This window comes from Haliotis asinina, chromosome 11 (genome assembly GCF_037392515.1).
Source record: "Haliotis asinina isolate JCU_RB_2024 chromosome 11, JCU_Hal_asi_v2, whole genome shotgun sequence".
Lineage (NCBI taxonomy): Eukaryota > Metazoa > Mollusca > Gastropoda > Lepetellida > Haliotidae > Haliotis > Haliotis asinina.
Genome location: NC_090290.1, coordinates 39,319,627 through 39,333,405, shown reverse-complemented (window position 1 = coordinate 39,333,405; position 13,779 = coordinate 39,319,627). Strand labels below are relative to the sequence as shown.

The 13,779-nt window shown below is 40.9% G+C and overlaps 1 protein-coding gene across 1 annotated transcript in view; it reads left to right on the top strand.

Annotated features, from left to right (window-relative positions):
* Positions 1-13,779, top strand: part of LOC137256555 (uncharacterized) — a 48,428-nt gene that overhangs the window by 28,708 nt on the left and 5,941 nt on the right. The window contains exon 3 of the mRNA XM_067794414.1: positions 12,916-13,007. Within this exon, the coding sequence (XP_067650515.1) occupies positions 12,916-13,007 (92 nt within the window). The remainder of the gene's footprint in view (positions 1-12,915; positions 13,008-13,779) is intronic.

Genomic DNA, 13,779 nt, shown 5'->3' with positions numbered 1-13,779 from the left:
GGTCTGGGTTGACAGAACACTTCGTTTCAGGGCCTCGTTACCGTGGACATTTCCCTGTAGTAATTATTTACAAAGGTATTGCCGGGCCGGATTCAACAAACGGGAAAATAATAACACACCCTAGGGCTTCACCTGGTCGTCCAGCGTCAGGACGTATTCAGCTGTGATGTTGTACACACCCAGTTGAATTGAACATGATGGGATCAATACGTTGATTAGAACATCACAGGTAACAGAATGTCCCTTGGGCTAATCCCAGAACGGGCGATACTATTGATAGGATGTGCGGTCTTGTCTATGTCACAGACTCTGGTAGGATGTACTCTGTCCGAGTCGTGTCTATATCACAGATTCTGGTTGGATGTGCAGTGCCCGAGTCGTATCTATATTCACACGCTCTGGTAGGATGCACAGTGTCCGAGTCGTGTCTATATAACAGACTCTGGTAGGATGTTCAGTGTCCGAGTCATGTCAATATAACAGACTCTGGTAAGATGCACAATGTCCGATTCGTGTCTATATAACAGACTCTGGTAGGATGTTCAGTGTCCGAGTCGTATCTATATCACACACTCTGGTAGGATGCACAGTGTCCGATTCGTGTCTATATAACAGACTCTGGTAGGATGTTCAGTGTCCGAGTCCTGTCAATATAACAGACTCTGGTAGGATGCACAATGTCCGATTCGTGTCTATATAACAGACTCTGGTAGGATGTGCAGTGTCCGAGTCGTGTCTATATCACAGACTCTGGAAGGATGCACAATGTCCGATTCGTGTCTATATCACACACTCTGGTAGGATGCACAGTGTCCGAGTCGTGTCTATATAACAGACTCTGCTCGTAGGATGTGCAGTGTCCGAGTTGTGTCTGTATAACCGACTCTGTAGAATGTACAATGAGCGTACATGAAGCTATCGCAAGCCAGAGAGGCGGATTGAATAGGCCACTTGTTCCGTTTACAATAAACTGACTCCAACTGGCATCGCACGAAATTAACTAACAGAAAAGCTGTGTGCGTCATAGAACTTTCATTGATTCATTGGAATACAGTAATACTGCAAATTCAATGCTCTAAAACCTCAAACAAAATTATGGCCACTGACTAACTGACACAAAGCTATAGATTCCAGTATATACATTCTATTTAACACAACCTGTCAGCAATAACTAATTCCAGTATTGAGCATGCACAGAAATAATTAAGGAAATAGTTTCCAAGTCTGTCGTTCTTTAAGGTTTAATATCGACATAGATTCCGAAAAGTCTTTGATCCAACTAACACAGGGCTCATGTTCAGGACTTGTCGTGACACAATGAGTAGGCCGCACGCCATGTTGTATTGGCATTGCGTGGGGCGGTAGTTCCAATGGCGGACCTCATCCGATGTCAACCGAGAGCTTTTAGGCAATGTTTATCTATTTATTTACTCGTTATTCCGTACATAATAAAACTGCTTGACTTGCTGAAAGGATGCTTCATATCTGGGCCAAGAGTCGGACGCATACAAACAAAGGCTAAATTTGTTTCTGCCTTTCTCAGAACGGGCAAAGTTTAGCAATTTGTGTTCACCTAAGGTTTACAAGGATCCTTTGACGCACTTTACAGCGCAATATTTATATGTTGTTTTTTTTAAACTTGTAAATATATAAACATGCAACGAAGTTGTGTATGGAATACTGTTGTTTCACGCTCTCGCTTTGAGAGGGGTGGCGGGGTAGTCTAGTGCTTAAACCGTTCGCTCGTCAACGGGGTTCGTTTCTCAACATGGGTACAGAGTGTGAACCACATTCCTGGTGTTCCCCGCTGTGATATTGCTGGAATATTGCTAAGAGAGGCGTAAAACCATCTCGCTCCTTCACTCACTTTGCACAGGTGTCCGTATTAGCAGGGTTTCTGAATGTTATCAGTAATACAGATTATTTAGATCCCACATTCAAAAGATTATCCTCCCATTTGTTAGACATTCCAATAATCGTACAGTTAAAACAACAAACTATCTGGTTGTGTGCACAGCTAATCCCCTGCCTGTTACCTCTTAATGACTACGAATGGTCCGTTAAAGAACTTTAAAATACTCATGTCGATATTATATGCACAGTAGGCATAAATGAGAATAAATGATAATATTATGACGGAATCATATGTCTTTTTACATGTTTGTAAATAATTTAGACCAGAAAGTTAACATACGGGTTTTAAGATCAACAGAAAGTGGGACTCTACCTAATTCACCGTAAACCATATACATTGTAGTACTTCCCTCTACAGATAATAATTGTCTCATAAAACATATAATATGAACATTTTCAAGTTGTTCTAAATTAACATATCGCCATATTTCACAACCGCACAAGATTATTTTCACCATTAAACCAAAACGACATTGTATTGATATGTTTAACATTCGACTTCCGCGTAAAACAAAATACATAACATTAGTGGCTTGTTAACAGAGGTTTGATATAGATGATTTGACAGAAATGTTTCTATCAAAAATAACTCCCGGATATTTACACACAAGGACAGTTTTTCTTAGGTTGAACCAACTGATTGAAATATCCAATTTGGACATTCCCGTTATATATGGGTGTTGTCTTAATTAATCTATAGTCCAGTGTCTGACAAATGGATCGGTGTCTGACTAGTGGAATGTCTAACTAGTAAATATTTACTGGAAGTAACTTTTCAAAAGAGCACCCGTGAAGGTCCCGGGGTAGAATAGACCTTCAGCAACCCATGTTTGCCAGAAAAGGCGACTATGTTTGTCGTAAGAGGCGACTAACGGGATCGGGTGGTCAGGCTCGATGACTTGGTTGATACATGTCATCGGTTCACAATTGCGCAGATCGATGCTCATGTTGTTGATCACTGGGTTGTCTAGTCCGGGCTCGATTATTTGCAGACCGCCGCCATATAGTTGGAATATTGCCGAGTGCGGCGTAAAACTAAACTCACTTACTCTCTCTCTTCAAAAGTACAAAAGCTACAAATTGCGGGTACAATACACCACACACACAACCAGACACACACACACTCACACACACATACATGGTGTCATCACTGATTTTCATTGATCCTTTCAAGTAACATCCACAGGTATTTTGCCTTTCACATCCACAAGAATTTGCCTTGGTGAATAATCGATAATTATTCCCGACAAAGCCACTTGACGATGCCGTGGCGTTCCTAAACGACAACCAGGTACAATGTATCCAGTCTCAAGAGGTTGTCGAGTCGTAGTCGGCGTGACGTTGTTTTGATGAGGGAGTTCCAGACTTTAGTCCGATTGGGCGTTTGATTCCACGCGATGTCTTAGCGCGCTACGCAGGGATTCTCCTGGGAAACACTTCGACATTCCGTACAAATAACCAGACTGGACTAAGTCCGTTTCTTCGGAACTGACAAGTCAAGCGAGCTCAGTTTATTTTACAATTTTTCTCTCTCGGCCTCTGAACCCACAAAACACGTCTCTATGTTCTCTCATGAAACTTCTCCGTTTACGGCACTTTGTTGTATGTGACACTGACACTTTTGGCTAAATGTAAAAAGTGAAATGTTCCTCGGGCATCGTCAGTTTTATTTGTGCGCGTGACAATTTTTAATTGCCATTTACAAAAACACAAATTTTACTTAGCCGCTTCCCGATCATCCATTTGTCCAGTATATGAATGAGTGTCTGTAAGAACGAGTGTGACTGAATCAATAACACGCATTCGTAACTACTCGTGTCATTCCGGCAAGCCGGATTCTTGCGGGTCACGGAGAGACTAGTAGTTACGAAAAAATTAACACGATCTAAACCTCCCAGGCTGTATTTCAAGGTAAAATAATACGAATGTGTTCCTCCCTCGTCATATTTTTGTCTATCCAAAATTAAAAATAAAGTTCTACCTCCCTCGTCCCTTTTGAAAAACAATGTGCCCGAGAAATAATATTTATTCTTTATTTGTATTTTCATGCAGCCTTGCATACCTAACTCGGCAAACGTTCTGTTACACGGGGTGGTGATGTAGCCATGCAAGCGGTTAAAGCGTTTGCTCGTCAAGCCGAAGACGATCCCTCATACGGGTACAATGTGTGAAACCAGGCTTAGTCTCTATATGGTTTCCATGGTGAAACCTATTTTTGGTGTTCCCCACTGTAATATTGCTAGAATATACTGAAAGCTTTTAAAATCGTACTCACTCTGACTTTCACGGCTCGTTTTGGAACATAGTCGCTATATCAGCCATCTGCAAAACCTGCGCTGACGTATGATATTCAGCCAACAGTATGTGGACAAGCCATTTTCTTCATATTTAACATGTTTTGACATGTCCTGTTATGACTGACTGTGTATTGCGTGATGCTGCTATAATTTTTCATGCCAACGCCATTAGTTAATATCTGATTGAAATCTGAGTGTGTCATATATCATCATGTTGCTGTAACGTCTTTCGTAATGAACTATGCTCTTTGACCTTCGTCTACTGTGAGACCCGTAAAGGTCCCGGGGTAGAATAGGCCTTCAGCAACCCATGCTTGCCATAACAGGCGACTATGCGTGTCGGAAGAGGCGAATAACGGGATCGGGTGGTCAGACTCGCTGACTTGGTTGACACATGTCATTGGTTCCCAATTGCGCAGATCGATGCTCATGTTGTTGATCACTGGAATGTCTGTTCCAGGCTCGATTATTTACAGACCGCCGCCATATAGCTGGAATATTGCTGTGTGCGGCGTAAAACTAAACTCACTCACTGACACTCGTCTACTGTGAGCATGAGCATCTGAATAGATCAATATCCAAACATAAACATGTATTAAACAATCAGGTAAGAAAGAATAGTTAGTTTCATCAGAGACCATATATGGTCTCTGGTTTCATGTGCAAATGTATTACTGGAAAAAATATGTTGATCGAGTGCGTTTGAAAAGATGTCTGTACGTTGAGATACACCAATAACAGAAACAACAATAGTTGTGGTAATTTCCGTTAAGACATTTGGTATGGAATCCTACACGGGACATTGTCGCGTTGTCTCTTTGTCGCATTGCAGCGTTATCGCCCTCTCAAAAACAAGGGAAAAAAGAGACATAATTAACCAAAGCGCGACAATGTGACAATGCGACAAGGCGCCATTTCGGCCATTTGTCGAGTCGCTATGTCGCCATGTGGATAAATAGAAAAAATATTATTCGAAACGCGACAATGTCCCTTATAGGATTCCATATTTTAGCCTGTATACTTCAACCTCCATAAGGTACGCCTGAGTTTTCAAGGAACCGTATACATATGTCGGCTGGATAAATCAATCAAATCTTGTGTGATAAAGTTCAATTTAAGTCGAAGATGGCGACATTTCGTGACAAGCTACGAGGGAAAACAGAAGCCATATATAAGCTCCCTGCCCGAGCGGCTTAGTCCCCAGCAGGTCTCACATTGGTATTATGTTGGCCAGTCCCTCTCAAACACGTCGCAGCAGTTGGCTACAGATCAATATCGGTTGATCGATTGCTGAGGATAACTGATCAGTTTCTGGGGTTACGACTGTAGGCGAATCAATAGTCATCGATGAAGTTTATGAGGGCTTGTATGTTTGAATATGTCTCATTTACTCGACATCCTGTTTGTACAGTAAAATATAAAAATGAACCCTATTAATCCGGGATTTTAAATTCATTACGAAAGAGTGAGTGAGTATGAATTTACGTCGCTTTTAGCACTATTCCAGCAATATCACGGGAGACACTGGAAATGGGTTTAACATATTGTACCTATGTGGGGAATCGATCCCAGGACTTCGGCGTGACGAGCTAACGTTTTTACCACTAGACTATCCCCCCATCTCCATGCCCGTTTCTATGTTGTATGCAGTGCTCTGTCGGGAAGTCAGACAGGGAGTATAGACATGTTGATTACTCGTAGGCAAATATCAATAACAATCTGTACCGAGTCATAAATAATGTTGGGTGTTCATTAATATGATGTGTCGCGGGGCAAACTATTTTTTGCTCATCAATAAAGCGAAAAAGGTTTCATGCACTGACAAAACAATACATTTTTCTCAAAAGTAACATCAGATGCGCTCATTAAATAATATATACATGTATACGATCTGCTCCTAATGCAGACTAAGTCCCCTTTACACAGGACGGTGACCGCTCAGAAAGGACGCCTAGGAAGCTAAGAAAATGCCACTAAAATGTCAAAAATTTGCAGCTCAAGGGATGCCAGAGCAGTTGCAAAGAAATATAGGATTAGCCTAATTTGTGGAACACAGAGCGAAGGCAGAACCGTCGCCGTCCTGTGTAACGGGGGCCTTACGATTTGTGCACGTTTGAAGGATTTCTCTAACTACCCCCACGTGTCGATACCTAGTGATTTGTGTTCGTTACAAGTGCTGAAAACGGACGTTCCGGTTCTTTCAACAGATGTTCGTTGCAGGGCACAGTTGTCTTCTCATTGAACCTTCAGCACACTTGGAGGTGACAGCCTAGTAGTCATAGCATCCCCACCACCACCCCACCACCATCCCCCCTACCCTAAACACACGTGCACACACCTTTTGTCCTGTAATTTTATTAATTGGGCATTAGACTAAAACTCCGGTGAAAGTAAATTGTGCATCCCCTTTTCCCAGTGGTGTGCACCTAGGTAATATATAGGCAAACATTAGGTGAAAAACATACATCAAATGTACAGATACATAGGATATAGTATCCATGTATAGTGAGAGGATTAGAACCTAGAATAAATCAAATACAGTAAATACATTAATACCTAGAATATAATATATACTACAATACAGTACAGGTTAACAAAATCTCATCATTTGTACAGCAAGAGCTACGTTTCAGCATTTGAATATTGAAGAGAGGGACGTACAAAAGAGTTATGAGAGACTATTATTTGCAAAACTGGTGTAATTTATAACTAAATAAAATGAGAAAAAAATATAACATATGATTAACATAGGCACAATATTTGAATATAAATATAAGCAGTTTAAATGATGAAACACACAATTAAAGATAAAATGTTGTCATAAAGTTATAATGCATAAACATTTTGAAGCACATTCTTCCAAAGAGTGGTAAATTAAAATGGCTATTTACAATGGTAATATAGAGAATGTACTCACAACAAAGATAAAACCTATGTTAACTGCATTCATATATAGAAAAATGCATATGGGGAATGTATTGACACCCGATGGATTAATGCGATAAAAGGTAGCCGTTAATGGATGAGATGTTATGGCCTTGAAATGAATATCCTGATTTCATTAACCCAAATCCCTGTGTCAACTTGTAAAACACGTCTAAATGGAGATTGCGTTATAGAATATAATGGCTAGACTTGAAAGTACCGATCTCGGGTGACATGCCTTCTATGACAGGATTAGCAGATGCGTCTAATGACACACGACATCCCGGAAATATCGGTCACATCGTGACTGTGAGAATGGTTGATAGATGGTTGATTAACGGTTACAATCATCACTTGAGGAGATAGGGAGGTAAGGTAGGTTGATGCATGGATGTTCTGCTCATCATGACGTAGGTGTAACGACTGTTACTGAATTAGATGATAAGTATATTATCGGCCTGATCGGCTCTCTCATTAACCATTAACAAATACCGTAGATATGGCACTGTTTTGGTTTTTATTAATGTTGTCAAACAAGCCTGTATTGCTTGTCCCTCCGCTCTTACACAAACGCGCAAACACATCCAAATGCTTACACTAAAACGCTCGCACATACATGCACAACGTGACAACACTAGCCAGCAAGTGAGCACATCCTTAACCCCATGAAAAGGGAACGGTAGGGAAGTCTATTGGTTGAGGCTTTCGCTCGTCACGATGATGAGAGAGGTTCAATTCCCCACATGGGTACAGTGTGTGAAGCCCATTTCTGGTGTGACGTGATATTGCTGGAATATTGCTAGAGCGGCGTAAAACCACAGTCACTCACTCCTGAAAACGACATTCTCCACCACCTCGTGACATGGTCAATCATTAAACACTTAATTCAAACAGCGGTCATTATGCCGACGCTAATCAGACTGAGTGACATAGATAATTACATCCTCGGCAATCAAGGCTAATTTTCCTCAAAGATTTGGTCTAAAGCCTGGCTGTGACTGATAGTAAACGGCTGTAATGGTGGCTGAAGAGAAAGGTTTGCTATTCTTGTCAACATTCATCCTTTGAACTCCCTTCGCTACATGGGACAAAATGCCGAGAAATTATCATTAGATATCATTAGGATTTCGGGGTTTATTAGTGACACCTTATGTACTTGCCCTGACCAAAGAGGACGATACACTTTACACTGATCCCCAGCTGTGATATTGCTGGAATATTTCTAAAACGGCGTAAAAACAACTCATTCGCTCAAACCAATAAACATTCCAGTAACACCCGTAAACGATAATGCCATACTGGTTAATGTTTTGAAAATATAAATCTGCGTGTTTGTTTGTAACCGTTACAAAGGAATCCTCCTCGTGTGACGTTGCCTCTCATTAACGAACGATCAATTTTCCCAGCTCTGTTGAGAGGATTCGCCACAGAACATGAATCAGGGTGAACAGAATAGAATCAAAGAACTAATGAGGGTGTTTTTACCCAGTGATGTATTTTTAAACAAATGTTCGATTTGCACATATCACCCTGTGTCATGCAACGGATTAGCATAGTTTAACAACCATTGCGCTGAAATAGTGTTCGTTTCACTCACTCACTCGTTTATTAATGAGTGAGTTTAGTTTTACGCCATATTTAGCGATAATCCTGTAATATTACGACGAGGGACACCAGAAATGGGCTCCACACATTGTGTCCATGTGGGAATCGAATCCGGGTATGAGCGGACGCTTTAGCCACTAGCATAGTCAGATCCAGAGACGGAGTGAGGTGGGGCGGGCAGGGGGTGCATTTCCCCGTCCCGAAATTGAGTTAAATGACCATTGAAAACGCCGATGAAATAGTATATATCAAAATCTCAATTTTTCTCAAAAAGCTTGTATCCTCCCCTGACCAGGCTTCCCCACTGCCAAGATCACCAGTGTCCTTAATAGGTTAGCACTGCATGAACACACCACAGATTTCTCCCTCTGTCTTGGCAATAATTTTTTAACTTCAACCTTTTCAGTGCCAGCCATACACGAAGGAAGACCAATTATAGATGAATAAGTCTGCTATTTCTGGCTGAGAAGCCACTCCGAACATTCACAGCATGAAATAACTGTTTCTGAGAATTTCCGACATGTACGAGACAGATACATTTTCAGACAGGAAGACATTGTCGCGAGACTCATTCTCGAGTGGGCTGTTGTTGCTATTCTCAGCAAGGCCAATTGGGGATACGTGCTGTGCGCGTCCATTAAGACAGAGTGGGAACATAAGAAGAGATTCTATGACATCTATGGGCGGTAGGGTAGCCTAGTGGTTAAAGCGTTTGCTGGTGACGCCGAACACCGGGTTTGATTCCCCACATGGGCGCAATATGCTCCGCCGTGATATTGCTGAAATATCGTTACAGTCGGCGTAAAACTAAACTCATTCAAAACACTCTGTGAGGGCTGATTTCCAGTTCTAGGCTTTATAAATATGAATTTGTGGCATATGTGTAGTATTAGGCGAACACAGAACAATGTGGACGCTAACAACATGACAAATATAGTTTCTTTTTCCAAACAATTAAACTTCCGGGCAAAAAGAAAGACAGTGTGGATTTAACGATAGATTTCAAGCGTTATCAAAGCGTCCCTCGCTCCAAATCACAGCCGTGATACCCAGACGATGTATAACGTATAACTATAATCGATCAACCATAATCTGTTTGTTTCGTTTTTACCCCACTCTGAGGTGTTCATGTTATTTGAATTAACTGAACCTTTCTGTTGGTAATTTTGACGGAAAAACTCCTGAATTAGTAAGAATAAGAATAATTCCTAAGAATTCTTAACTTTGATCGTAGCCCATGTGTTAAGAATGGGCTTAAGACGTACGTAGCGCTACGGACGTTTCGAGAATAGCTAGCCTGAAACAGTTTACGTCAAGGTTTGTTTTTTTAAAAAGAGTCCATCGAGCGTCATGTCTGACTTGTTCCCATACACGTGCGTGGGATGTCATTCTTCATTTTGACAAGTTTCAAGAAGGTCGATAAATCACTGTGGACCCTTAATTTTGACAGTTAGCTCACATGGCACAGTTGTTAGTGTTTGTGTCTGTATGAGTTTTTCGTTTGACAATGAAAATCTTAAACATGCAAATTGCATGTCATACACCATTCATGTACCAAGAGTGGTTACTGTAAAGACAACGATGGCCATAGGGAAGTGCGAGTGCTTACGCACCCTCAAACATTCATTATTGTCATATCAAAATTGACACTGCTCCTAGCTCCCGTAAATTTAAAATGAAGTTACCCCACCTAAGAGTGAGTGAAGGACTATAGTTTTACGCCGCACTCAGCAATATTCCAGCTATATGGCGGCGGTCTGTAAATACGTGAGTCTGGACCAGACAATCCTGTTATCAAACGCATGAACACCGATCTGCTCATTTGGGATACGATGCCATGTGTCAACTAAGTCAGGGAGCTTGACCACGCATGAAAAAGGTATAAGTTCTCTGTACCGAAACGCCGCCATCATATGCTGGGCATTGGTTATGGATATATGCCATTTTTGAAATTATGAATAGTGATCTATTTATTTATTGACACGCTGATGAAATATGAATATTAATAAATCCCAATACCCCTAACTTTTCTTATCCAGTATGCAATAGAGAAGATTATCATCCATAAAGACTTACCATTCCTGTTGTTCACAACTTCTAGAATGCCTCTGAAACAGTTCATCATATCACACATTGTGACATCCGATCCCCAACCCGGAATCCATTCAATCCACCCGAGGACGACATGTACTGAACAACAAAAGAAACCCAACTGCGTTGTTTGTCACCTTTTTTAAATAGAAGACATAAACACGAGCGCTTTCTTTTATGACATTTCATTTTTTCGAAACTTGCTTTTGTTTTACTGTTCAGTATATATCGGTATTTAACAGTTAATGTGTTTCATTACGCTTATACGTCTCAGAGTTACGTTTAAGAAACAACCAGTTTAAGTATTAATACTGAAACTAGTTTCACCATGAAGGGCAGCAGCCACACAACATGGTATCAGATAATGGCATTTATCACAGCACATAGAAGCAAGCCCATACATAATTGCTTGTATTGACCGCCAGTAGCTCACCGACAATCGTCACAATTTGGTGAATATGTAGGTTGTTTGGTTGCTCGTGGTTGCAAATCCTTCAGCCCATGCTTTGATGCCTCGCACTCCGATGTCGACAAAGTTCGGTGAACAGTACATGTTTACACGCGTGAAACTTTCATTGTAATCTGTCCATTAAGTAGGTAAACTCATTTAATGAATAGGTCGTCAATGAGTGTTTTCGATTTTCACCGAGTTGATGTATTGTGTTGACCGTGTGAAGGAGTACATCACACATTCATCACGTAATGTACGTGGTTATTTGCTAATAGGGTACATTCGAGGCAGGAAATTTTGTGAAAACATACTTTCTCTTGTGGACGCCAGGAAAAAATACATTAATATTATTTAAAATGACTATGTAGGTAAAGGGTATACAAAGTTTAGGTTTGTCCTCGCTGGGACAAGTATTGTTTGCGAAATAAACTGATCACCTCATTCCTCATTCGTTCATATATTTTAACAATACTAATACAATGAAAACATCAAATGTAAATGTCAAAATGGCGATTGGATAATGAAATTGCCGTAAGAATGATGCAGGAGTACATCACATTGAGTAAACAGTGCCATTTAGAAAATGGACAAAATGGGTTGCTGGAGACTAGGGCTGTGACAATTCGGCTTGATACATTGAAAATCGAATCTGACACCGTAGTTTCGATTTTCGATAACCGTCAAGTTCATTTTTTTCCACACGGCCAGAACGTAATTTTGACTCCGACTCACTTCGAGCGCCAAGTATCCAATGATAATTGTCACCAAGTTGACGATGGATTTCACACCAAACAATTGCGACCCTTGGTTTCGAATATATGTCCAGGTTATCCGAACGGAATATAGAGTTTTCAGTTGCAACAACCAGCCTTGACAGTTCGAGACAAACGGGTAAATTTGTACTTGTTAGAGCCTTTGGGGACCTTAAAATGAGTTCAACACAACCGGGAATTCGACACATCAGGGTAAAAATAATGATAAATATAAGGAAATCGGCAGGGACCGAGATATCAGTTCGACACATTCGAGAATTCGTCTCAACCGAGTTCGAGACAATGGGGTTCGACTGTACTTGTCTTTAAGGACTAGAATTTGTACTTCATGAAGAAATCATAAATCCCAGGCATAACATATGTTACACTGAGGATCACTTAGAGACGAATCTTGGATTCGAACATATGACAAGGGGATCCTCACATAATATACTGCGTTGTCTTTAAGAACTAGCATATGTACTTTACGGAGAAAGAGTAATCCCAAGTATAACACATTGGGGACATTGGGTTCTAAGGACGACACGACCCGTGAAAAATCCGGGGTAGAGTAAGTCTTCAGCACCCCATGCTTTCCATAAAGTGCGACTATGATTATCGTAAGAGCCGACTAAAGGGATCGGGTGGTCAGGCTAGCTGACTTGGTTGACACAGCTGCGCAGATCGATGCTATTGCTGTTGATCATTGGATTGTCTGGTCCAGACTAGATCATTTACAAACCGCCGCCATGTAGCTGGAAAATTGTTGACTGGGGTGTAACTAACTCACTCACTCACTCACTCACTAAGGACAACGCAGTTTATTCTCAGAAAAGAGGGAAACGTACTATCATTTAACTCACTCACTCACTCGTTACAGGTTCATCCTTGTGTTATTCTTCATTGGAGTCAGCGTGCTGGTGATGTTCTATTGCAAAGTGCGGGCCAAGAACAGAGTCACGTCTGTCAGTGGTAGGTATTAGCGGTGACTATTGACAGAGAAACATCTATTGCGATAGTATATTGCAAAATACTATTGCGACTAACTATTGCAATAGTTTTTGTTCTCCTTGATCTCATTTGAGGTCATTTCCGAAATGAACGCATATTTTATATGATATAAAAATAAGTTGAAGTAGTTTCAGCCTCTTTTCATAACTGGCAATAGACGTGAAACCCAGATCAAGTAAACAGTTTAAACGTAAACTCATTTAAGATGAGCCTGCACCGAAACATTTCTATTTTGCTCTACTCATTTAATCTAATTTATCGTTGGGTATCCATGACGATGTTTTCGATAGTCACGCGTACTATCGATGCATCGATAGCTTTTCGTTTCGACCATCGATTACTATTACTATTACTATTACTATCGGAGACTCTACAAATGCAATATATCGATAGATCGATGTATCGTTACAGTCCTGGTATGTATGGAAGATTAAAAGAAACACGACGGACGATCTACGCAATTGGCATACAGTGACGACATGTGACAATCAAGTGAGCGAGTCTGACCACTCGATTCCGTTAGTCGCCGCTTACAAGCATGGGATACTAGAGACCAATTCTAACCCGGATCTTTACGGGTGTCGGGAGTCTCAATGGAACTCTAAACTTTCGTTTGTCATAACCGAAGTTCGTTATATACTCTTCAGAAAAGTAGGGGAACCTGAACTTTGAAGTCTGGTAGAAAGAAAACCCACTGATGAACGTTACAATGACGTTCATCTTGTGTATGCAG